The sequence below is a fragment of the Melospiza melodia genome, chromosome 24 (genome assembly GCF_035770615.1).
Source record: "Melospiza melodia melodia isolate bMelMel2 chromosome 24, bMelMel2.pri, whole genome shotgun sequence".
In the NCBI taxonomy this organism is placed as follows: Eukaryota; Metazoa; Chordata; class Aves; order Passeriformes; family Passerellidae; genus Melospiza; species Melospiza melodia.
In genome coordinates this window covers 11,955,412-11,979,994 of record NC_086217.1, presented here as the reverse complement: position 1 = coordinate 11,979,994, position 24,583 = coordinate 11,955,412, and the positions used below count along the sequence as shown (strand labels likewise).

General features: G+C 67.6%; 1 protein-coding gene across 3 annotated transcripts; it reads right to left on the bottom strand.

Annotated features, from left to right (window-relative positions):
- Positions 1 to 219: 219 nt before the first annotated feature.
- AATK (apoptosis associated tyrosine kinase) lies at positions 220 to 20,918 on the bottom strand. Of its 3 annotated transcripts, none has more exons than XM_063175533.1 (14): positions 20,814 to 20,918; positions 11,051 to 11,184; positions 10,064 to 10,205; positions 8,914 to 8,993; positions 8,687 to 8,805; positions 8,171 to 8,258; positions 7,963 to 8,096; positions 7,287 to 7,371; positions 6,594 to 6,715; positions 6,278 to 6,427; positions 3,125 to 6,197; positions 2,838 to 3,006; positions 2,425 to 2,643; positions 220 to 2,271 (listed from the first exon to the last, which is right to left on the bottom strand). In XM_063175533.1, exons 1-14 carry the CDS (start codon positions 20,896 to 20,898, stop codon positions 2,243 to 2,245), a joined length of 4,629 nt encoding a protein of 1,542 aa, XP_063031603.1. In that variant the 5' UTR covers positions 20,899 to 20,918; the 3' UTR covers positions 220 to 2,242. The 3 variants fall into 3 exon arrangements, with proteins under 3 accessions (XP_063031603.1, XP_063031604.1, XP_063031605.1); XM_063175534.1 differs by having other exon boundaries at positions 7,963 to 8,024; XM_063175535.1 differs by lacking the exons at positions 10,064 to 10,205; positions 11,051 to 11,184; positions 20,814 to 20,918 and adding an exon at positions 9,392 to 9,580 and having other exon boundaries at positions 8,914 to 8,988.
- Positions 20,919 to 24,583: the final 3,665 nt, after the last annotated feature.

Sequence of the window (24,583 nt, the reverse complement as noted above, 5' to 3'; positions counted from 1 at the left end):
GGCTTCGCTGCACCTCCTGGCTCGGTGGCACCTGCAAGACGTAACCTGAAATGATTTTTTATGAGAAAACGTAATTTATGAGCGATTCAGCCTCCCCCAGCCCTCCCTCCTGCAGCGTTTCCCTGGCCAGAGGCTCCTGCCTGGCCCTGGAGCGTGGCTGGGACCCTCCCGAGCTGGCTCCATCCTGGGTGCTGGGCAATGATCGGGGCAGGAAACGGCTTAAGATATTTTAAAAACTTTATTATTGGCCCGATGAGATTTGACACACATGCTGGGAGCTGTATGGAAATCAGCACTGATAAAAAATACAGCAATTATGACCCGTATTGAGAAAATAGACCATGTAAGAAGAGCCTTTCTATTAAAAAAGTTACCCAAGCCACAGCTCTGTCCTCATCCTGGACCTGCGGCGCCATAGACCAAACCCGGGGTGTGGGGTGGGGCTGGGCCAGCACCCCTGGGTGCCAGGGGCTGGGCAAACCCCCCTGGTGTTGGGGGGCGCAGGGAAGGGGGTTCAGGCGTAGGAGGGTGGGTGCTGAGGGAAGGGAGTCCCAGGAGCACCCCAGTCCTGCGTGGGGAGCAGCTCTGGGTGCTGCACCCTGGTCAGGGCAGGGGGTGGGCTCCTGCTGGAAAGGATAAGGAAAAAGCTTGGGAGAATTTGGGTGAGGGGCTGACAGGCCAGGTGGGGGTTAAATAAAACACTTAAATGAGCACTCATTGCTTAGTAGGGGGGAGGAACCAGCAGTGGGGGTATGGGGCGCCATGGCCACCCTGGGGCTGAACTGGGGTCCCCCGGGGTCCTGGGCTGGGGAACAGCCCCTGGCCCCCTCAAAAGCCTCCTGAGCACCGAGGGCACTCCAGCTGGGACACAGCTGGGCTTGGCTGGCCATGGGAGAGGGTGGGAGAGGGATGGGTGGGTATGGGACACCTCTGCCAGGACCGATGCCAGGCTGGGGATGGGCACATCCCACTGGTCCTGGTGCCAGAGCTGTGTCCTGCCCAGGGTGGGTCCAGAGCAGAGCCCCTGGCACCAGCCCCATCCCACATGGGGGCTGTGTGTGCAACGTCCCTGCATGGGGACACCCGTGTGCCCTCATCCCCCTACACAGGAGCCAGGATACGGGCAGGGGCTCAGGGGGGACATTTCTCACCTCAGGGTTTGGTCTATAGACCCCAAAAGGAACCAGCCCTGAATTCAAGGTTTCGCTCAGCTCCGCTTACTTCTATTTCCTTCCGGAAGCTGGAATTGCACAATTATCCTAAGCCTCGAATGAATTAAAAAAAAAAAAAAAAAAAAAAAAAACAAAACAAAACAAAGAAAGAAACAAACAAACAAAAAAAACCCCAAAACAGAACAAAGAACCACGAGCGCGCCCCCCTCCCCCCATCCCCAATAAGTCTCTTTGGCAGCAATAACTTAAAATCGCGTCAATGTGGGTTCAGTCAACAGCAAGTTTTGGTTTTGGGGTGGGGTTGGGGTTAGGGTTTTTTAATTATTTTGTTTAAATACAAAAATAGTCAGGTTGGCGGGTCCCGGTGGGGGATACTCCCTCCACAACCAGCCCTCCACGTGTTGCTCCTCACTACATTGGGCAAGGGTCCCAGCAGTCCTCAGGGTCCCCAGCTGGGACTGATCCCTGCAAACCAAGGGAGGGGAGCTCCAAAGCCATGGGGATCGCTCTGGGTAGCCGGTGGCACCCCTGGCACAGGGAGTGACATCCAGAGTGGCAGCAGCCAGCAGCCCTCGGTCAGGAATGTCGTGGAGTGCCTCTGGGGCAGCCGTGGGACAGCCAAGCTGCCACAAGGTGCAAGACTGAGCACGGGGCACAGGGAGGGGACAGCCCGGGGGAGAAGGGGTGTGGGGGACAAACTGCCTCGGGGAGCACATGTGGGCAAGAAGCCAAGGGGAAACTTCACTGGGGAGGACACTGGGCAAATGTTAGCAAGGTCAGGGCACTACCCTCGGAACGCTATAATTTATATATATATATATGTATATATATATATAAGTGTCTATTTTACACGCACGCTCACGGCCACCCGCACGCGCGCTCGGCGTCACCGTCACCCACCGCCTGGCCCCGCGGGGGCCGCGCCGGCCCCGCTCCCACTCGAAGCAGCAAACGAGCTCCTTGTGACAAAATCTGCCTAAAAACCGAACTGCCCAGCGGGGTCTGGGAGCCCACGGGCGGCCCCCGCGCCGCCCCGGTGCCAGGGCAATGCCGGCTGCGTCCCGGCCGGCTCACTCCCGGTCACCGTCCTCGCTGCTGCCTGCAAGGAGCAGAGAGAGCCGTGAGAGGGTCCCGGACCCCCGGGGGACATCCAGCCCTTCACAGGGGCGCAGGGACAGGGCTCACAGCGTGGATGGCGCTGGGACACGGCTGCTCTGGGTACCCACAGGGCAGCATCCCAAGGGGGACTCACCTCCTATGGAGTCCATGTCCGAGTCGGAGACGTGGGTGATGGAGAACCGGGACACCGGGGCAGGTGACACCGTGAACCGGGAGAACTGGATGGGCAGCACCTGTTTCTGCGGTGGCACCGCGGCCGCGGGGGGCTCCGCCGGCGTCCCCGGCAGCGAGGCCACCAGGGACTGCTTCGCTGGCATCAGCGGGAAGTCGTCGTCCCACTCGAAGCCACCGCCTGGGATACAAAGCGAGGGGGCTGAGCCCACTGAGAGCCCCATAACCTCTAACCCCATCACCCCATAAATGGCCCTCCATCATCCCATAACCGCTGTCCCCGTGACCCTGCAACTGCCTCCCCAGGATCCCATAACTGCTGCCCTCTCAGCACCCCACCATCACCAGCCCCATGAGCTCCTCCTGGTCTCTCACTCTCTTCCGAGGCGTTGCCGTCCGAAGAGTCGTCGGAGGCCCCGAGCCTGTCCGTGGGGCTGGGGGGGCTGCCACTGGCAGGGGGCTGCCCCGAAGGCGAGGGGGGCTGCCCCGAAGGCAGGGTGGGCTCTGGGAAGCTCTGCTCAGCCAGCTCCCGCGTGGGGCTTTCCTGAGGATGGGGAAACAGCAGGGAGGAACATCACTGGGGGCTCGGCTGGGGATGGCTCCCATCACCAAAAGGGCACGGAGCCGTGCCCAGCACCTGGCTCTGTCCCCAGGGCACCCACCTGGTCGAAGAGGTAGATGGTCACATCGTCGTAGAAGGAGACGGCCTTTTTCTTGCGCTCCAGGTCCTCGCAGAAGGACTCGGACAGCAGGCTGGGCATCTTGAGGAGGCTGCGCAGGTTCCGGCCGCTCTGGCTCTCGGCCACCACGATGGGCACGGCCGCCGGCTCCTCCTCGCTCTCCTCGCTCTGCTCCTGGATGTTGTAGCAGCGCAGCTCCTCATCCGACTCGTCGCTGTCTTCCGTGTCCTCCTCCTCCTCCTCTGGCTCCTCTCGGCGCTCGGGGGCAGCCGGGGCCGGGGAGAGACCGGGCGGCGATTCTGCCCCGGGGAGCAGCGTGCTGGGTCCCCCCGGCGCATCGCCCACCCCGGGCCCCTCCAGGGGCAGCCCCCGCTCCCCAAGCCCCAGCGCGGGGGTCACAGTCTGTTTGTCCCCCACTGTGGCACCCCCAAGTCCAGGGACGCCCTCGGACACGCAGGTCCCTCCAACAGCTGATGGCTCCCCAGGGCTCACAGGCACCGGGGTCAAGAGGAAAGTCTTGGGGGTCACGGAGCCCGGGGGACAGGTGTCTGCGTCGGGGCGCGGGGGGCTGCCCGGCACCAGCCCCGTGCCAGCGGGGCTCTGCTCGGTGCCAGGCACCTGCTCCGGTGAGCTCCCGGCCCCCGTGGCCACCCAGTCCCCCTCCAAAGCCACGGCCGCCGGCGTGGGCACCGCCACCGCGACGCCAGGCGCGGCCGGGGGGCTGCCGGGTGCCCCCGGCGGGTGCAGCGGGTCCTCTCCTCGCCCCGCGTCCTGCAAAGGGGAGCGGGGACCCTCCTCTGCCTCCGGGGTGCGGGAGCCATCGCTGTCCCCCTCGTCCTTGTGGCCGCGCTCGGCCTCGGCGTCGCAGTCGGAGAAATAGGCAGAGTCGCGGTACGGGCTCTTCTCGGCCAGGCCGGGCACCTCGGTGCCCGGGCCGCTGGGCAGCCGCGTCTCGGGGGCCGCAGCCTCGCCCTCGGCCCCCGGCAGCCCCGGGGGCGGCTTCCCCAGCTGGCTGAAGGCCTCGGGCTCTCGGGGCTCGTGGGGCTCCTTGAGCACGAACTCGGGGGACTCGTTGTTCTCGGTGTCGTAGCCGCTGTCGAGGGCGCGGGCCTGGCCGGCGGGCACGAAGGCGCCGGGGCTGAGCACCTCGCAGGAGCTGCCGGTGGAGGGGATGTCCAGCGACTCCAGCGAGTCCGGCGTGCCCACCTGCTTCTGCAGGGACCTGAGCGCCGGGGCCGCCTCCGCCCGCTCCGCGTACTCCCCGGAGAAGTCGGTGAAGACGCCGGAGGTCAGCTCGGCCGTGTCCTCGTCGCTGCCCTCGTCCACGCTGGGGAAGCTGCTGCTGGAGAAGGTCTTGTCGGGCGTCCGGTCGGCGTCGCCGGCGGCACGGGCGCCGCTCTCGGCCGCGGCCTCGGCGGGCGCCTGGGCGGGCTCCGCTGCGGGCTGGGCGCCGTCCGCGCCGGGCTGCCCGGGGGGGCCGGGGCTCGGGGCGGCCGTGCCAGCCGTGGGGGGGGCGGCCTCGCCCGGGCCCGCGGCGGCGGGGGGCGGCGGGCTGCGGGCAGGGCTTCCCCCGGCCGGGCTCTCCTCAGGGTGGGCATCGCGCGGGGCCCCCGGCGCAGGTGGCGGGGCCGCGGCGGGGCCCCAGGGCGCGGCGGGGCTCTCCGCCAGCGTGCCGGGCTGCGCGGGGCCGCAGGGTGATGAGTCACGGCCGTGCCAGGCCTGCCGCCGCGGGGAGGGCGAGCGGCACGGGGAGGAGGAGCCGCCGGCCATGGCGGGGGGCTGATCCTGCCGCGGGCGGAGGAAGTCGCGTCCCGGCGGGGACCCCCCGAGCTGGGGCTGCCCGCGGGGCACCGTGCCCAGCGGCTTGGCCATGAGCCCGCGGAAGGTGATCATGCGGCGGTAGCACCAGCTGTCGCCGGCCGGGGGCTCGCGGGGGCTGCCGCCGCCGATGTTGTTGTTGGAGGAGCTGTTGGAGGCCCACGGGTGCCGCTGAGGCGGGGGGCTGGCACCGGCCGCCTCGGGGGCGCTGGGGGGGCTCTCCTCGCCCAGCTCCAGCGCCACGCAGTCCGGAGGGGCCCCGCTCGGGCCCGCCGTGCCCCCGTACCCCGGCGGGCTGTAGGCGCAGTTCCCCGACGGCGAGACGCCCAGCGGGTCGGCAAAGACGCCGGCCTGGAAGGCGGGCACGGGCCAGTCCTGGCCGCCCGGCCGGGGGGGCTCCTCCTCCAGCAGGTACCCCTCGGCCCCGCGGCTGGGGGCCGGCTCGTATCCCCGCGGCTCCGGCCCGGGGCACGGGTACGGGTAGTACTCGGCGCACTCCCAGGAGCCCTCGGCCGCGGGAGCGTGGCCCAGCAGCGGCTCCATGCTCAGGGACACCGTGGGGCTGCCCGAGTCCGAGTCGTAGGCGCCGCCGCCGCGGCCGCCCTGCGCTCTCCAGCAGGCCGGGGCCCGCGGGCCGCCCCGCTCGCCCGCCGGGCTGTAGGCGCACATGGCGTAGTCCAGCTCGGCGCTGCCCTCGCCGGGGCCCTCGATGCGGATGTAGTACTCGCTGCCCAGAGACGGGCTGTGCGCGCCCAGGATGGGCACCACGCCGGGCGCCGGCACCCCGGAGCAGCCCGACGCCTTGCACTCGTAGCAGGACGGGGACACCCCCAGGCTGAGCCCCGCCGTCGTGGCCGGGTAATAGAGGTCGTGGTAGCGGGCGGCGCTGCTGGGGCTCAGGGACCCCAGCGGGGCCTGGAAGTGCTCGGTCTTGGTGTGCTCCCACTTGTACTCGAAGTTGAGGCCGTGGCTGGTCTCCATGACGGTGAGGATGTCGTCCCCGTCTGAGGGGAAGCCGTCGGCCGAGAACTGCTCCAGCAGCGGGAAGGACGAGAGCTCGGGGCCGTGGTGGCTGCCGCTGGCGCTGCCGTTGGGCTTCATGGAATTCCAGCGCTTCTCGAAGTCCTCCTCGGCCTCCGTGGCGCCCTTGGCGCACAGGTAGGACAGCAGCAGGTGCACCTCCTCGGCCGTGGGGCGCTGCTCGGGCTGCAGCCAGCAGAACTGCATCACCTCGTACCTGCCGTGGGGAGCGGCAGCGTCAGCCCGGCCCCCGCCCGTGCCGCGGGGCAGGGGAAGGGGGCACCTCGGGCTCCTCACCAGCGCTCCGACAGCGACAGCTTCAGCTGGGGCTTGGGCAGCTTCAGCTGCTGCTCCTTGATGGCGTAGGCCAGCACTTGGCGGTCGGAGTAGTGGTCGTAGGGCTGGCTGCCCAGCTCAAACAGCTCCCAAATGGTGACGCCCAGCGACCTGCGGGCATGGCACCGTGCTGGGGCTGCAGGGAGAGCCCCATCCCGCCCCCTCCATCGGCCCAAAACCACCCCGACGCGCCCCGTGAGGCTGCAGAGCCCCCAAACCGCCCCAATGCACCCCAGAGATGAGGCTGCAGCCCCCCGAGCCCCCCAGAGCCGCTCACCAGACGTTGCTGGCCTTGGTCTGGTCCACCACGAGCAGGTTGCCGTGCACCTCATCGATGAGCTCGGGCGCGATCCAGCGCAGCGGCACCCACAGCTGGTCGGCCGTCACGAAGTAGTCGTCCTGCCAAGTGTGCAGGGTCAGTACGAGAAGAGAACGTCAATCCATGGCGTCAGGGACCGGCCACGCCACCATCCCCTGCCTCCCCAGCCTCCATCGCTACCCCCGCGCCCCTTGTTCCCCCACACTGCCCCCAGCCTGTCCTGCTCTGCTCCTGGCACCTACTGTCCCCTCTTGTCTCCCCTCCTTGCCCCCTCTGCTCCCCCACCTGAGCCCCTCCAGACCCCCAGTTCGGCAATCCCAGCTCTGCAGGAGCTGTGGGCAAACTGGAGCAGGGCAGAGACACAAATGGACAACCCCACCCTGCAGCTGCCTGGCAGAGGGGCACGTCTGGGCCAGCCCAGGCAGTGTCACCCTGCTGGGTGGGTGCCAGGGCACACCGGCTGGCACTAAGGGTCCCTCACAGGGTGGTCTGAACCCCCCTGCCCCCCAGCAAACACAGGGGTGCCCCGACACCGCTGGGCAGGGGGATGTGTGTGTGAGGGCGGGGGAAGGCTCATCGGGTCTGTGCCAGGGTGGGTACGGGGGTATCGAAGTGCCACCCCAGCCCCCTCCTCCCTCCAAGCAGCCTTACTTTGTACTTGCAGTGCGAGAGCCCGTAGTCCCCGATCTTCACGGTGAGGTCGGCGGTCAGGAGGCAGTTCCGCAGGGCCAGGTCGCTGCCAAGCAAAGCCGGAGCTGTCACCGGCGCCGAGAGCTCGGCGGGCACCACCGGGACCCGGCTGGGGCGGCCGAGCGGCGGCGGGGCCGGTCCCGCCCGCTCCGGGCGTGCCCTAACGCGGCTCTCAGTGCGCAGCAGGAATGCCCGCGCGGCTGTCCGTCCGTCCATCCGTCACACGCCGAGCCAAGCAGAAGGAGCCTGTTCCCGGGCAACGTGAGCCCTGGCACGGGGCCGGGCACCCGGGCGGCTGCTCCGGCACTGGGCGGGCACAGACGGGACCACCGAGACTGGGCTGCCCCAAGGGAGTCCCTCTCCAGCACAGCTGGGAGCCCCGTGTCCCCCTCCCACAGCTCCAGCACCCTCGTGGGGACCCACCTGCAGAGCCAGGCTCGGCTGGGGACGCTCCGGTGGCCCCCGACGGCAGCGCGCCCCCTCCTCAACAAAATCACTGATGCTGGAGTCTCCGTGTGCAACTCACTCAGCACCAGGATATTGTTGGGCAGGAGGAGCAGTGGCGGGGCAGGAGCGCTGGCACCTTGGGGACCCCCGTGCAGACCCTCCCCGCTCCCCAGAAGGCGGCCCAGCGTACCTGTGGATGTAGTTGTTCCTGTGCAGGTGCAGCACGCCGCAGGCCACCTCGCACGCCATCCTCTGCAGGGTCAGCAGGTCCGGGGTCATGGCCTCGGCCCCCCGGCAGCTCCGCAGGTACCCCTTCAGGTCACCCTGCGGGCAGCGCCACCGTCACCCCCCGTGCCTGGCACCCGGGGGCACCGCGGGCAGCGGGCACAGGGACTCACCAGCGGGCAGAACTCCATCACCAGCAGGTACGGCGTGACCTCGGCACACTGGGCCAGGCACTGCAGCAGGTTGGTGTGCTGGAGGGCTCTGCGTGGGCACAGCAATGGGGGGGTTTGTGCACCACCACCCTGCCTGTGCCAGGGGGATGGCAGCGGTGCCCATCGCCCTGCCTGTGCCAGGGGGATGGCAGCAGTGCCCCGGGAGCCATCGTCCTGCCTGCAGCACAGGGGCTGCTGGGAGCGGGTACCAGCACGTCCCAGCGCCCGGGATGTGTCACAAAGGGACATTTGTTCAGCTGTGCTGGGGCAGGAGCAGCCCTGTGCCCCCCCCTTGGCCCAGCTCTGCCCATGACCTCACTGCTGCCCCATGGCATGGCTGTGTCCCCACAGAACTGTGCTGCCCCAGAGCAAGGGGCAGCCACGGCTCTGCCGGGCAGCTGAAGGTGGCACGGGGTGGATCTGCCCCCATGGCACAGCATCCCCGCTCCCAGCACTGTGGAGTGACCCCAGAGGTACCTGTAGGGCTGCGCTTCTTCCAGGAACTGCATCTGGTCCTGCACGCTGGCACTCGCCTTCAGCTCCTTCACCACCACCTGGGTGCTGCTGATGCCCGAGTTCACCTCCCCCAGGAACACCTGGGGTGAGGGACAGGCTCATCCCTCCATCCACACCCCAAACCCCTCTGGCACAGCCGGGGCCCCGTGTCCCACCGGGTTGGGGGATCCGGGGGTCCCTGGGCTCACCTTGCCAAACCAGCCATGGCCGATCTCCTTCAGGTACAGCAGGCTCTGCCGCCCCAGGTCCGCCGACTTGAGGAGCTGCACTGTAACAGAGCCCATCCAGCTGCCGGCGTGTCCCCCTGCCCGCACATCCCCCTGCCTGCATATCCCCCTGTCCCCCTGCCCGCACATCCCCCTGGCCCCCTGCCCGCACATCGCCCTGCCCGCACATCGCCCTGTTCCCCTGCCCACACCTCCCCGTCCCCTGCCCGCACATCCCCCTGTTCACACCTCCCCCTGTCCCCATGCCCGCACATCCCCCTGCCTGCACATCCCCCTGCCTGCACATCCCCCTGTCCCCTGCCCACACATCCCCCTGTCCCCCTGCTCACACATCCCCCAGTCCCCCTGCCCACACATCCCCCTGTCCCCCTGCCCACACCTCCCCCTCTCCCCCTGCCTGTGCTCCCCACCAGCCCCAGGCAGGCCCTGCTGTCCTCACCGTGCCACCCGGTGCCACCCCAGGATGCCCCGGAGCATCCCTCCCCGGGAATCCTGCATCCCAGGCATGCTCGTCTCCAGGCATGCTCCCACGCTCAGGGGATGTGGGCTGTCAGTGTCCCCGGGCGGGATGGCAGCAGAGCCGGTCCCTGCCCCTCTCCTCCGCAGGGTGTGCGGAGCTGAGCCCGGCACAGCGCTGGCATTTAGCCCCTTGCCAGCCCCCCGGCACAGCCCGGCCCCTCGGGAGCCCGTGCCAAGGGCAGGCAGCAATGGGGCCATTGTTGGTCCGTCCTGCCCTCCCCTCCGTGGCCATTCTTTGGGCAGGGAGTGACACGGGGTGGGAGGGGGCACGGCCAGGCGCCCCCCACATTCCTCTCCCACTCAGGGCCTTGTTTACATGGGCCAGGGCTCGTGGATGTCACCGCTCAGGGTGGCCGCGTCCTGTCCCACCCCGTGCTGCTCCCCTGGGCTGGGACACACCAGAGGGACAAGGGACCCTCACGCAGGGGGACCTGCAGTGCTCCCCAGGGACCTCGGCTGCCTGTCCCTCGCCAGGGCTCTGCTGGAGCTGTCCCTCCACCGCAGGGGACACCCAGCATCCCCACATCACCCGCGCCCACTGATGAGAGGCCCCAGCCGTGGCACACAGGGGTCCTGCCCCGCCCTGCCTTACCTGAGCGGCCGGGCTGCTTGGCCATGGGCAGGGACACCTTGGTGAGGGGCAGCACGTAGACCTCGGGGCCATGCTGGGGGGCAGGCGAGCCCTGCGCCGACAGCTCTGTCACGTAGTCGTCCCCCTCGGCGTTCTCAAACTCCTGGTTCGGGGTGCAGGGGGGTGACACACCGAGCAGAGACAGTGACCCCATGGGCTCCCCACTGCTCTGGTGCCCCGCACACCCCTCTGCCCCGGCAGGCTCATTAAATCCCCCTGCCTGCACACAGCCCTGCCCACCGGCCATCCCGTTACCTGTCTGTGCCACCCCGGCAGCCCCCGGCTCCCAAAGGCCGCCCGGGCCAGCAGGTAGGACACGGTGAGCATCTCTCCGTGCCGGGCTGTGCCTCATGGCGCTGCCAGCCCCGCGCCGTGTGCCATGCGCCACCGCGGGCCACGCGCAGGGCACACGGCGCGGCCGCTCGCACATAAATACGAGTGCGGGGGCACCGGGGGGTCGCTGTCCCCCCCGGCACGCCGAGGTGCTCCGGCGGTGTGGGACGGTGCCCAGCACCCGGCGTGTTCCCCCCGGCCTGACCCCCTCCCGCCGCGGGCGCCTCGAGCCTCCACAAAAATCTCAGCAATTAGGGAAAAAGCGTTTTCTCGGCACATTCTGTGCCTGTGAGGTCACGGTGCCTCCCACCCTCGGGGGCGTGCGGGTGGGACCGGGCCCTTAACCGTGCGTGGCCTGGCCGGGAGCACGGATGGGTCAGGGTGTGACCCCCAAGGGTCCTGAATCCCAGAGAACCACACTCTGTGGGGCTGGGATCCAGGATCCAACCCCAGTGTGCTGAACCCCTCCCTCCAAGCGCTGCTCTCCTGAGCCAGGACACATCCACTGGGGTGGAGAATTCTGCACCAGGAGCCTCCAGACACCTCCATCCCTCGCTAGGTCCCTGGGAAGAGCCCCCACCCCAGCCCGGAACCCCTCCAGGCCCCTCAGCTCACCTTGAAGCCAATGTCCCCCTTCTTGCAGCACAGACAGGCCAACATGAGGAAGATGAAGGTGAAGAGCCCCGAGAAGGAAACGGCCACAACAGCCAGCGAGGAGGACCAGGAGAGCTCACTAAGGGGGGTGCCGTCTGTGGGGACACCAGGTGGTCAGGGCTGGGGGTACCAGGGAGGGGTCACAGGGCATGGGGAAGGGACACGGCCGCACTGCCTGGGCACTGCACCCTCTGGGCACCAGCACACCCCAAATCCCAGCACCTGCCGCCCACTCCAGCTGTGCGGTGTCCCGTGGGGTGGCAGGGCACACGGTGGCAGCGGAGGTGGCCGTGCCACAGCTGCCCATCCCCAGCAGGCCCCGCTGCCAGCTGCAGCTGCCACATTACTATTCTGCCCGGAGCCTGCCCAAACAACCGGCGCCCTTGTGGTGGGAGCAGCCGGAAGGTCATGGCACTGCCAGTGGAGCTGGGCACTGGAGACCCCCAGAGCCCTGCGGTGCCCGGCTGGGACAGTGCCCTGTGCCCAGCCAGGAGCCTGGCACAGACCCTGCCAGTGCCCTGTGCCCAGCCAGGAGCCTGGCCATGCTCCCTCCCTGGTCACCAAGCCCCTGCCGGGGATGCTGGTGGCACACACGTGGCTCCAGCACGTGGCCCACGGAGCGTCCCTGTCCCTGTGCCCTGGCCACGCTGCCCTGCTCGGGCTCCCCTGTGTCCTTGAGACTGGCACCTGAAGGGCACCGGGGCTGGGGAAGGTTCTGCTGCCCTCATGGGCACCAGCAGCACCCGCTGCCCCCAGGCACTGCCCGGCACCACGCAGGGTGGGCGCAGGGCACCCTGGCTCCCAGCATGGCCTTGGCACAGCCCCGCCATGCCAGGGAGCAGGGAAGGAGCTCCAGAGCCATCTTCTGAGGCTCGGGATGCAGAGCCGAACCTGGGAGGAGCGGGGGGCGGCGTGCCCCCCCTTCCAGCTGGTTTCCATGGTGAACACACTTTGTGCCGCCAACGTCACCATTTTCCCTGGATAGTGGGACAGCGAGAGAGAAAATGACTCACTGAAAAGAGCCTTTGAACGGCAACGGGAGCAGAGCACGGGCACGGGAGCCCGTCCGAGGGCACCGGCAGCTGAGCTGCCCCGAGCTCGGGAACTGGAGGTTCCCGGAGGGGACAATTGGCCGGGAAGATCCAGCTGGGCCTGCCTCAGTTTCCCCACCTGCACAACCAGAGACCTGGGAGCCGTGACCAGCCCAGACCGGGCAGGGGCACCACCACTGCCATGGCCCACTGGCACCTTCCCTCCCTGTACCCTCAGCAACGGGGATGGCAAGTGTGGCATCATCTCAGATGCCAAATTATCCCAGATCCAGGTCAGGTGCACCTGCAGCAGCAGCTGCTGGAGTGCAGGGACACCAGGACACGAGGGGCCCCGGACACAAGGGACACCAGGGACACCAGGGACACTGGGGCACAGTGAGTGCAGCCTGAAGGACCCCCAGGACCCCCAAGAGAAACCAGGGCCCTCAGCACGTCCTGCCTCCATTCCTGGCTCTGCCTCCCGCTCTGCCAGCAGGAGTGAGGTTCCCTGGCACCAAAGCTGTGCCCTCTCCTGGCCTTCCTCACCACAGGGGTGCTCTGTGCATCCCCCAGAACTGCGGGGTCACTCACAGCCCCTCCACACAGTGACCCCAGAGCCAGGGATCACCCACCCTCACCCGGCCAGCCCCATGGCTGGGGGCTGCTGGGGCAGGTGGTCATGGGGCTGGTGGCAGCAGACAGGCCACAGCTCCAGGGACACCCGCCCAGCCTCACCCCCAGCCCTGGAAACGGGAGCACAAGGGACACAGGGAAAGGGGGGGATGCTGGATGCAGTGGGGTGCAGCAGGGTGTAATGGGGTGCAGTGGGGTGCAGTGAGGTGCGGCAGGGTACAATGGGATGCAGCGAGGTGCAATGGGGCGCAGTGGGATGCAATGGGGTGCAGCAGGGTGTAATGGGATGCAGTGGGATGTAGCAGGGTGCAGCGGGGTACAGTGGGATGCAGTGAGCTACAATGGGGTGCAGTGGGATGCAGGAGGGCGCAGTGAGGTGCACTGAGGTGCAGCAGTCGCCCTCCCACCCCACGGAAGGCACGGCGCACCCGCGGCCAGCACAGCCCCGCCCGCGCCGTCCCCCCGCCTGTTGCATCGCCCACCCGGCGCGGGTCGCGGCTCCGACGGGGCCGGGCAGAGCCCGGGGTGTCCCTCCCGCCGCCGCTGCTGACTCACGGCCCCGGGGCTGCCGCGGCCCGGCCGGGGCTCCGCTCCTCCCGCGGCCGGGGGCGATGCTGCGGCCGCCCGGCGATCCCGGCCCTGCCGGCGGAGCCCGCCCGGCCCGCGGGGCTGACGTGTGCGGAAGGGCCGAGCCGCGGCTCCCGCGGGGCCGGCGGCAGCTCGGGGCTCCGACCGGGCATGGGCACTGCCCCCGGCTCCGGGCACGGCACTGCCCCCGGCTCCGGGCACGGCACTGCCCCCGGGCTTGGGCACTGCCCCCGGCTCCGGGCACGGCACTGCCCCCGGGCTTGGGCACTGCCCCGGGCTCCGGGCACGGCACTGCCCCCGGGCTCCGGGCACTGCCCCGGGCTCCGGGCACGGCACTGTCCTGGGCTCCGGGCACGGCACTGTCCTGGGCTCCGGGCACTGCCCCGGGCTCCGGGCACGGCACTGCCCCCGGGCTCGGGCACTGCCCCCGGCTCCGGGCACTGCCCCGTGCTCCGGGCACTGCCCCGGGCTCCGGGCACGGCACTGTCCTGGGCTCCGGGCACTGCCCCCGGCTCCGGGCACGGCACCCCCCGACCCCGCTCCCGCCGGGGCCCCGCTGCAGCACCTACCGCTGTGCCTCAGTTTCCCCACTGGCGGTTCCCAGCTGCCCTGGGAGGGCTCGCAGGGTCATCCAGGAGGGGATGGATGCGGCTCTGGCGCCTTGGGAGCATGGGCCATACATCCCCCCTTCCCTCTGGCTGCCCACCGCGGATTCCAGGCTGGAAACATGCCAGATCCTGCTGGGCAGGGTTGGGTTTGGGCAGGGAGAAGGCCGGATATGGGTAGGAAGCAGCGCAAGATTGGGGCAGGAAATGGGGCAGGATTGGGGCAGGATTTGGACAGGGAGCGGAGCAGGATCGGGATGGGATTTGGGCAGCATCAAACACTCACGGCCCTCAGCCCCTCTGGCCACGGGCTGCTCGCTCCCATCCCAGCCCCATCCACTCTCCCTGGCATCACTCGCTAATCCCCGTGCCCATGGGCAGCTTCCAGGGAAGCAATTTCACAGCCCATAGGACACGCACTGCTCATCCCCTGCTGCCCTTGGGGTGTGAGAATGGGCTGGGCCTGGGGGTGAGCAGCTCCGGGGGAAACTGAGGCACCCGCAGGAACCACCCTGAGCTGTGCCCTGAGCTGTGCCCTGAGCCTGGGAGCCCCTGCCACGGGAGCGGCCATGGGGCTGGCAGTAGGCACGGTGCCAGCCGGGAGCCTGGCACGGAGCTGGTGCCCACAGCATCCTCCCCTGGGCTGCTCAGGATCCTGGCACCCCTCAGCGGTACCCAGAGCCTGCTCCGCCGGGCTGCTGCAGGATCCAGGCATCCCCTCACCAAAGGCAGGGGCAGGGAGCGGCGCCCTTTACCCCATTGCTGGAGACCTTTTCCCACCAGGACGAGCCAGAGCCGCTGGAGCAGCCTCTCTGGTGATTAACGGATCAGTTAATTGTGAATTCCAGGCACGCCTGGCTAATCCCTTCTCCTTCTGTATCTCTTAGTGTGGCGTATTTCACCAAAAGGATTGATTCTGCCCTTTCATTCTGGTTCTACCATCTAGGGCTGAAACAGCAACAAAAAATAAATAGGTGGAAAATAACAGAAAATCATCCATCGTTTTCTGAAGCAACGAAATAAAAACAAGGATTGTGCTGGGGACAGGCCGTGCTCTGGCGTTGCTGCGCGCACACACCACGCGTGTCAGCCTGATTAGGGACAAAAAATCAAGTTCTTCCATCAAAGCCCGCCCTGATGCAGAGCCAACAATTCCCTCTGTTTCCACAGAAATTAATACTAATATTATTATAATAATATCATTATTATAATGTAATTCTAATAATACTATAATAATAATAAATGGTAATAATAATGTCTATAATAATATATAGTAATAATATATTATTATTATTATATAGGATATTATAATTGCATATGGAATTGTGTATAGATTTATACATGGAGTTACATATATTGTATTTTTAATATAATTATATAGTCTATACGGATTATAGAATTATTAGTATTATAATAATATATTGTAATTTAAAAATATAAAAGGCATGCAAAGCAAGCTCAAATTGATTATTGAAACTGAGCTTGTTGTTCTCAGTGAGTGGTGTGCAGCCCATCCCACACCGTGGAGCCCGGGATCCCCGTGCTGGGGGCAGTACCAGGGGCAGTGCCAGGGGCAGTGCCAGGGCAGTACCAGGGGCAGTACCAGGGCAGTGCCAGGGGCAGTGCCAGGGACAGTACCAGGGCAGTACCAGGGGCAGTACCAGGGGCAGTACCAGGGCAGTGCCAGGGGCAGTGCCAGGGGCAGTACCAGGGCAGTACCAGGGCAGTGCCAGGGCACTGCCAGGGCAGTACCAGGGGCAGTACCAGGGCAGTACCAGGGCAGTACCAGGGCACTGCCAGGGCAGTACCAGGGGCAGTACCAGGGCAGTACCAGGGCTGTACCAGGGCAGTGCCAGGGCAGTACCAGGGGCAGTACCAGGGGCACTACCAGGGCAGTACTGGGGCAGTACCAGGGCAGTACCGGGGGCAGTGCCAGGGCAGTACCAGGGCAGTACCGGGGCAGTACCGGGGCAGTACTGGGGCAGTACCAGGGGCACTACCAGGGCAGTACCAGGGCTGTACCAGGGGCAGTGCCAGGGCAGTACTGGGGCAGTACCGGGGGCAGTACCGGGGCAGTACCGGGGGCAGTGCCAGGGCAGTAGCGGGCACATGCCCCCGGCCCGCCGAGGCTCGCAGAGCCCGGAGCCTTTACGTAACAGCGGGAGCGGCAGCGCGAGAGGGGCGCCCTATTTATATCCCAAACGCTCGTTACGAAACGAGCAGCTCCGGCTCCCGAGCACGGCCCGAGCAGGGGAGGCCGGGGGGCGAGGGTGTCCCCTGGCACAGGAAGGAACCCGGGCTCAGGGTCTGGCTCTGCCCCCCAGCACGGCCCAGATCCCATTGCCCAGCCCTGAGTGGGGCTCAGCATCGAAGATGCTCAGGACACGGAGCTGGGCAGGGCCTGGCACCTCCCTGCCCCACGTCCACCCTCGGGTCAGTCCGTGGTGCCCAAATCACCTGCAGGCACGGGAACACACAGAGCAGGGCGGTGCAAAATCCCTCCTTCCCCACAGGGATGGCAGAGGGTGGGCAGCACACAACCGCAGAGCTATTTTGGAAAGGTGAAAATGGTGGCTGCCATGGCGCCTGGGCAGCAGGACACCCTGGCACAGCTGGGGCAGGAGCCTGGCAGCTGGTGGGTGCCCTGCCAGCCAGGGCAGAGCTGTTCCACTTGCTGCGTTTGCCCACACTGGAATTTTCCTTCGCTCCAGTAATTAAAACAAACGGCGCTAACCCCGCTGCTGGCACTCGGCTGCAGGGAGGACGTGGGCACGGCTGGCACAGGGGAAGGGGTAGGGAACAGGATCCCCCCAACAGTCTGGGCTGTGGGACAGCGGCTCTGCGGGAAATCCTGGGAAATTCCCATTCCTCCGGTGCTCAGCCCTCCCAAACCCACGATTCCCACGTACTCACTGTCCCTTGGCCCGTCCTGAGCTCCACCAGGAGCCCGGTGCCAGCTGTGGAGCACCCCAGGGTGCTCTGTGTCCCCTCAGTGTCCCTGGTCATCAGGGCCTGGGCCGGCCCTCGGAGCGTGGCCGATGGCAACGATGGCAGCGGCAGCCCTGAGACGGCTGTGCCCTGCTCTGATGGTGCTTCCCGGGCTCTCAGGGGCATTAATGCCCCCAGGAGATTGATTTAGATTGATTTTCCTGCCAGTGGGCACGCTGAGTCAGCACTGAGCAGCTCCTCTCGGGCCAGCCTGTCACCCTCCAGCCCCGTGACACGGCCCTGTGGGGTCCCTGTGGCTCAGGCCACCCCAGGGAGCAAATTCCCACTGGGGATCTGAGGGGCCACTTGCTGGGGCAGGAGAACATCTGGAGCCCTGGAGTGGCAGCAGTGCATGGCCAGGACCATTATCCTGCATCCCATCATCCCTGCATCCCACCATGCCACTGTGCCACCACCCCTGGATCCCGCTGTGCCACAGTGCCACCATCCCTGGATCTCACCATGCCACTGTGCCACCACCCCTGGATCCCACTGTGCCACAGTGCCACCATCCCTGGATCCTTCCATGCCACCATCCCTGGATCCCTCCGTGCCACCACCCCTGGCAGTGCCCCCAGCCCGGTTCACTTGCCGGATCAGTGCAGCAGCACAGGGCGGGAGCAGGCTCAGCCATGGCACCGGAGCAGCCCAAGTGCCCCTCTGACCCAAATCCTGGGATTTTCCAGCCCGGCAGTGGGATGGCGAGGAGGTGACGTCACACCAAGGATGCTGCCTGGCTACGGGCACCGAGCACTGAACACAGAGCCCGGATGGGTGTGAACCCCCCCTGGCACCACGCTGGCAGTGCCACCGCTGCCCCACACGCGCTGCTGTCCCCGGGGTGCCAGGGCCCGGCTCGGGGGCATCGCAGCCCTGCCCCGGCCGGGGGACGGTGCCAGGGAGGGCAGAGCCGCGGGCCGGCCTGGCACAGGGTGTCCCGGCAGGGCTGGGAGTGCCAGCCGGGCAGGGAGCCCGTGAGTCACAGCCCCGCTGCCCCCGGCGGCGCGGGGCCCTTTCAACCCCGGCGTGTTAATTTCTGCTAATTGGCCCTGACAGGGATGGGTGTCCGCGTTCCAGAGCAGCCCGCCCGTGTGCGTGGGGCAGGAGGGAGGGAGGGGAGAGCGGGGAGCAAAGTGGCACCCTCAGGGAACGGGATCCTGGCTCTGTCCCCTCACCGAGCCAGGTGGGGCCTGGCTGCCCTGTTGTGCTGTGCCAGTGCCATTCCCTGTGCCAGGACAGGGGGTTTGCCACGTGCCACCCCACTCTGCCTGCCCCCAGCATCCCTGTGGGCGCTGGGAGTCACCTCCCGGCTCTGTGCCCAGCTCCTGCTGCCCTCCAGCCCGGAGTGCCGTCCCCCAGTGGGAAACATGTGGCAAGACAGGACATTGGGCACGGCGCTGCCACCACTGTCACCGCCCAGCCAAGGAGCTCCTGCTGTCCTGCCCCAAATCCCCTCGGTGTGTCCAGTCCCAACAGCACTTTCCCCTGCATGGCCTGGTGGGTGCCAGAGCGTGCCTGGCCCTGGTTTGGGTTGCCAGGGTCCTTCTGCCTACTGTGTCCCCTTTGCCACCATGATCCCCCTGGTCCTTTCCCATCCTTGTGCCAGGAGCAGCCGGAGGCACCGGACACAGAGCACCAACACTCACCATGCTGCTGTCACCGAGTGTCACCGAGTGTCACTGCATGGCTGCAGGTGCCAGGTGGACCCAAAACCACAGGACTGGGGGGACCCCTGGCCTCCTTTTTCCTCGACTCCCCAGGACAGGGAGTGGGCGCCCATTCCCCCTGGAAGCCCAGGAGATGTGGGGGGCACCTTGGGGCAGGCAGGTCTGGGCCGTGCCCCGCTGGTGGCTCCAGTGCTCTGTGCAGGAGCATCTCCAGGCCTGGCCTGGGAATGGGTGAAGAGAGATGGGAACCACGAGGCTGCGGGGCTGGGACCCTCGCCCAGAGCCCCCAAAGCCCCCAGAGCCCCCAAAGCCCCCAGAGCCTGGAAGGGAATGAATCCCTGGCAGAGCTGATGCTGACATCCCTGACACAGATGTTGGGACAAGCCAAATCCAGCAGGTGAGGCTGGCACAGGAGCAGCTGCACTGGCACATCCTGTGGCACCTCCACCCCAGGTGACACTGCTGCCACTGTCCCGTGCCACCAGGCCACCCATGGCCCAGCTTCCAACCGTGCATGTCCAGGGAACGCAGGACCAGGAGGAAGGAGATGCTCCCCTCAGCAGCTGCAGAGCCCCCAGGCCTCTCCTGTCCTGCCCCAGCTGAGGTGCCAACGTGCCCCACAGACTGCTGCCCCCAGCCCCTCACTGGCACAAGGCACCCCCAGGGAGCCAGGCTGGCACACGGGCAGGAGCTGCTGCCACATGGAGCAAATCCACAACGCCGTGAAATGCAGAATGTGGTTTGTTCCCCCTTTAATTCCTCTCCCGGTGCGGGTGGGTGGCAGCTGCACGGCAGCGCCGAGCCCTGGGCCTGGCAGCACAGCACAGCAGCGATGCGAACAGCGATGGAGCTTTTGAAACCAAACCTTTTTGAAACCAAACCGGCAGGATTCGCGTGGAGCGGGGCCGCACCAAAAACCAAAGCAAAATCTCCAGAAGGAGAGGAGAGCCTGGCAAACGGCTCCGTGCCGGCGCTGCCGCAGTTTGGATGGAAATAATGAGATTTCAGAGGCAAATAACGAGCGGCTGGGGACAAAGTCCCCGCTCGGGGAGTCCTGCTGCGGCTCATTTCCAAACCCCCCCACGGATCCCGACCGTGCGCGGAGCGGCGGAGGAAGGAGGGAGCGGGAAGGCGGCGGGGAGGGATGCGGGAGCCGGCGCCGACAGCGGAGCCTCCGGCAGCACCGCGCCCGGCACGGGCACCGCTCCGCGCTATCCCGGGCGGGCAAACAAAGGGCCGGAGCCGAGCGCCCGCCGGACGCTCCCGCTCGGGGTCCCGGTGGCCGCGCGGTGCCAGCCCCGCACCGAGAGCACGCGGGGCGGCGGCGGGGGCGGCGGCGAGGGGCGGCTGCGGCGGCCGCAGCCCCGAACAGCACCGCAGTCGCCAGCCCCGCGCTGCTCCGCGGCTGCAGCATCTTCCTGCAGCTGCGCCGCGGCCGGAACACGGCGCTTACATAACGGCAGCGCCCCGAAACGCCGCTGCCCACCGAGCCCCGGCACCCACCGAGCCCCGGCACCCACCGAGCCCCGCCGGCCCCCCAGCCCCGCGGGGACCCTCAGCCCCCGCTCCCGGCGCCGCGGCGCTCAGCCCCGGCTCCGTCTTCCTCCCTCTCACCATCACCATCCTCCCTGTTGTTATTATTCCGTTCCAAGCCCGGAGATGCCTTCAGAGGCAGCGCAGCCCCGGGATTCCTCCGCGCTCCAGCCCGCCGAACAAAATGCCGCCCGGCTGCGGCAGCGATCCCACCGCACCGCCACACCGGGGGACAGCCGCCACACCGGGGGACAGCCGCCACACCGGGATGTCACACGGCCACACCGGGATGTCACACGGCCACACAGAGGTGTCCCCCCGCCACACCGGGGTGTCCCACTGTCACACCGGGGTGTCCCCCCGCCACACCGGGGTGTCCCACTGTCACACCGGGGTGTCACACCACCACACCGGGGTGTCCCAGCAGCACACCGGGATGTCCCACTGTCACACCGGGGTGTCCCCCGCCACACCGGCTCGGCTCCGGCTGTCAGAGCCCGCACAGTGACATTCCCGGCGATGAGGGCGCGGGGATGCTCCGCTCGCGGTGCGGCGCGGTGCGGGGATGCCGTTCCCGGTGCACCGGGAGGGCAGCGGCGCGGGCTGAGCCGGGCACACGGCGGAGCACCGGGGGAGGCTCGGGGCGCGGGTCCGGCCGCCCCGGGGCTGCGGCACTTACCGGGGTCGAAGTGGGAGCTGAAGGCGAGGCTGGGGCTGAGGAAGGCGGCCGCCATGGCAGCGGCGGCGGCGGGGAAGCGGCCCATGGCGCGGCGGCGGCGGGAGCCCCACGGCCGCCGGCTGCCGCTGGCCCCGCGCTGGGCACGGCGGCGGCGGCGGCGGCGGCGGCGGCTCCTCCTCCATGGCGGCCCCGCGGCCCCGCGCCCCGTGCCCCGGGGAGGGGCCGCGCCGCCGCCGAGCGGCGGGACCGGGCGGGCGGGGGCGGCAGGTGGCGGAGCCGCAGCCCCGGGACCGCACCGGGACCCGCGTCCTCCCCCCCGGGATGAGCCGCCGCCGCCCCCGCGCGGTCCCGCCGGGAGGGATGGGGGATCCCCGGACGGGGACGGGACCCCCGAGGGGCAGCGGCCACCCGGGAGGGGGAGCGGGACCCCCTGAGCAGGGACAGCATCCCCCGGGAGCGGGGCTGGCACCCCCAGAGCGGAGACAGGATCACAGGATCCCCCAGAACAGGGACAGGATCACAGGATCCCCCAGAGCAGGGACAGGATCACAGGATCCCCCCAGAGCAGGGACAGGATCACAGCATCCCCCAGAGCAGGGACAGGATCACAGCATCCCCCAGAGCAGGGACAGGATCACAGCATCCCCCCAGAGCGGGGCTGGCACCCCCCAAGTGAGGAGCAGCCCTGGCACCGACCCATCCCGGGCACCGTCGGCTTCCTGCAGCCAGGGATGGGAAACAGGGGCGGGACGGGCAGCTGTGCCCCCAGCCAGCCCCTCAATGCCCCGTACCCCATCCCAGCCCCTGCAGCCCAGCACAGCCTCACCCTGCAGAGCCCCCCGGCAGCCACAGGCAGGCCCGTGGTCTGGGGTCCCCCTTGGATTGGGGGGCTGCCCCATGTGGGGCCATGACTCGGCCTCGTGTGCTCGATGCTACAGCCCCGGCACGTGGGACTGTGCCCTCCAAACACGGGGTGCTCCAAACACCAGCAGCCCCAATTCCTGGGCAGGGAACATCCCACGGCTTCACCCACACCCCTGGCAGCTCCCAGCCAGGCCCTGGCAAAGCTCTGGGTGCCACTGGTCACCGAGCCCACTGGGAACCAGGCTGGGCTTTCCTTCAGGGCCATGGCAGGACAGTCCCGTCCCATCCTGTCCCATCCTGTCCCATCCCATTCCTGGACACCCCCTTGTCCCAGCCCTGGCTGGGCTCAGCTCTGAGCACGGGGCTCACACATCCCCACCGCCAGTTTGAATATTTAAAGCCGAATTTTGCGTACACGATTAATTTTTTACAAGCCTTCAAGCCTGCACAGAACAGCACCACGCTGCACATGTCACGTTGCCACAAATAGATACAGGCCTGGAAAAATTACCGGCTGCTGGGAGAATAAACACGTTGGAGCCAGTTTCTCCCTTCTCCCCTGCCTCCACATTTCTCTGCTCTGGAGCAGCTCTGTCCCACAGGACCCCCCAGTCCCCCTGCCAGGGTTAGCAGCCTGATGCCCCATCACTCATTTTGGAGACCCCCGTGGGGTGCAGCTCATGGGCACCCCATTATTCCCATTGTCCCCCCCCACTGGGTCCCTGGTCCTTTCTGGATGTGCAAATGGCCTTGACCCCACATGTGGGACACCCTGAGCTCCATCATGAGCCCTCCTGGGCCTCAGAGCAGCTGGACAAAGGTGGCACTGACCTGGTACAGCCACATTCACCTGGTGCAGAAGCATTTGGAGTCTCTCGGAGCTTTGGTGCCATTGGTGCCCTCTGGACAGCCACGGTCCCGTGGGAGCGGGTGGCCTCTTGCCTCTGGGGTGGTTTTCAGGGCAGGCCCACTCTCTGTGTGGCTGAGCTGGCACTGGCTGAGTCACAGCCAGGTGGGATGGGGTGGGCAGCTGCGCTGAGCCCACACAGGGCACCCACTCACCACCCTGGGCACCCAGCAGGCCCAGGCACCCCCAGCACACTCAGCTGGTCCCAGACGAGCTGAGGCCTCCCTGGCACTGGGAACAGGCAGGGGGGTTTTGGTGAGAGAGAGGGGATAAATTCACCCCATGTTGTGTTGGGGAAGCAGCCCCAGTGCCCGGTGTCCCTTCCCTCCTGTGTCTGGGAAAGGGTGGGATGGGGAGGAAGATGAGGATGAGGATGAGAATTAGGATGGGGGGGATGGAACTGAGGATAAGATAGAAGAAGACAAGGACAGAGATGGACTGGGGATGAGACTGGGATAGGGATGGGTGAGAAAGGAGTGTGTGCCTGCCCAGCCCTGCCGTGCCACCCTGCCCTCCTTGGAAAGAGCTGGAATCCCCAGCTCAGCTGGAACACCAAGCACAGCACCCCCTGCCCCATACCCTCCGTGCCACCCCCATAGCCCCATGTGACACAGCCAGGAGGAGGATTGAGCTGCCATGGCCACCCAAACCCACCACCTGCCCTGTGCCCCTGCCACTCGTCCTGCTTCCCACCAGATTTCCAACGTGGTTGTAAAAGGGAAAAACCCACAGGAGAATCGAGGCCCACAGCCTCAGGGAGCCCCTCAGGTGCAGCCCTGAGATCGGGGCTGTGGCAGCGCCGGCCCAGCCCCGGCAGAGGCTCAGGGTGGCACCGGTCCGTGCCCAGGTCCAGCCCCGGCAGAGGCTCAGGGTGGCACCGGTCCGTGCCCAGGTCCAGCCCCGGCAGAGGCTCAGGGTGGCACCGGTCCGTGCCCAGGTCCAGCCCCGGCAGAGGCTCAGGGTGGCACCGGTCCGTGCCCAGGTCCAGCCCCGGCAGAGGCTCAGGGTGGCACCGCTCCCCCGACATCCCCGCCCGGCCCGGGCAGCGCCGCTGCCGCCGCCCCAATTAGCCGGGGAGATTACAGATCCTTGCCGAGGGGAGATTACCCTGCTCGGATCCTGCCACTCGCTCCGGCTCCCCGGCTGATTTGTCTGGGGCCGCAGCTAATCCCCCGCCGGGCAGACACCAGATTGAGCCGCGATTCCCGCTCGGCTGCCAAAAGCCCCCGGTGCTGCTCCTGAGCTCCCTCCGGGCCACCGCGATCCGCTCCCCGCTGATCCCGGGGCACGGGGGGCTCCTCCTTCACCGGGGAGCTGTGGCAGAGCCCGCAGCGTGGCCGAGCGGCTCGGCAGGGACGGGGACGGGGATGGGGACAGGGACGGGGACAGGGACGGGGACAGAGATGGGGACAGGGACGGGGACAGGGACGGGGACACGCTGGTGCCGGTCCCGCGGGACCCCCGGGCTGCGGGCGGGGGGCGCGGGCGGAGGCACGGGCAGCCAGCCGGGGAAAATCCGCATCCCCGTTATGCAACGGCGCTGATTTATTCATGCCTGAACCGGGCACTGGCCTAGAAATTAGCCCGGGCGATGGCGGGGAGGGGCCGGGACGGTGCCGGGAGCCCCGGGAGCGGCGGCAGCGGGGCCGGGCACACCCCGGGCACCGTGGGTCGGTGCTCACCCCACAGCGGCGATGCCCGGGGTGCCACAGCGGTGCCACAGGGCTGGGCACGGGCACAGCACCCCTGGCCGGGCTGTGGGTGGGCTGAGCCCCCTTCTCCCACCGCCGATTCCCGGAGCCGCCGGCTCGGGCTGGGCAGGGCCGCGCTCGGAAGCGGCGCTCAGGAAACTCCTTGGAAATGGAACAAGGGCGGAACAAGCGCCGTGCCCGGCCCCTCCCGGCACACTGGGATGAGCTGTCCGGCCTGGCACAGCGGGGAGAGGGGAACAGGGAGCAGCACGGCCACGGCTCTGCTGGGCAGGGCCCGGGCACCCTCT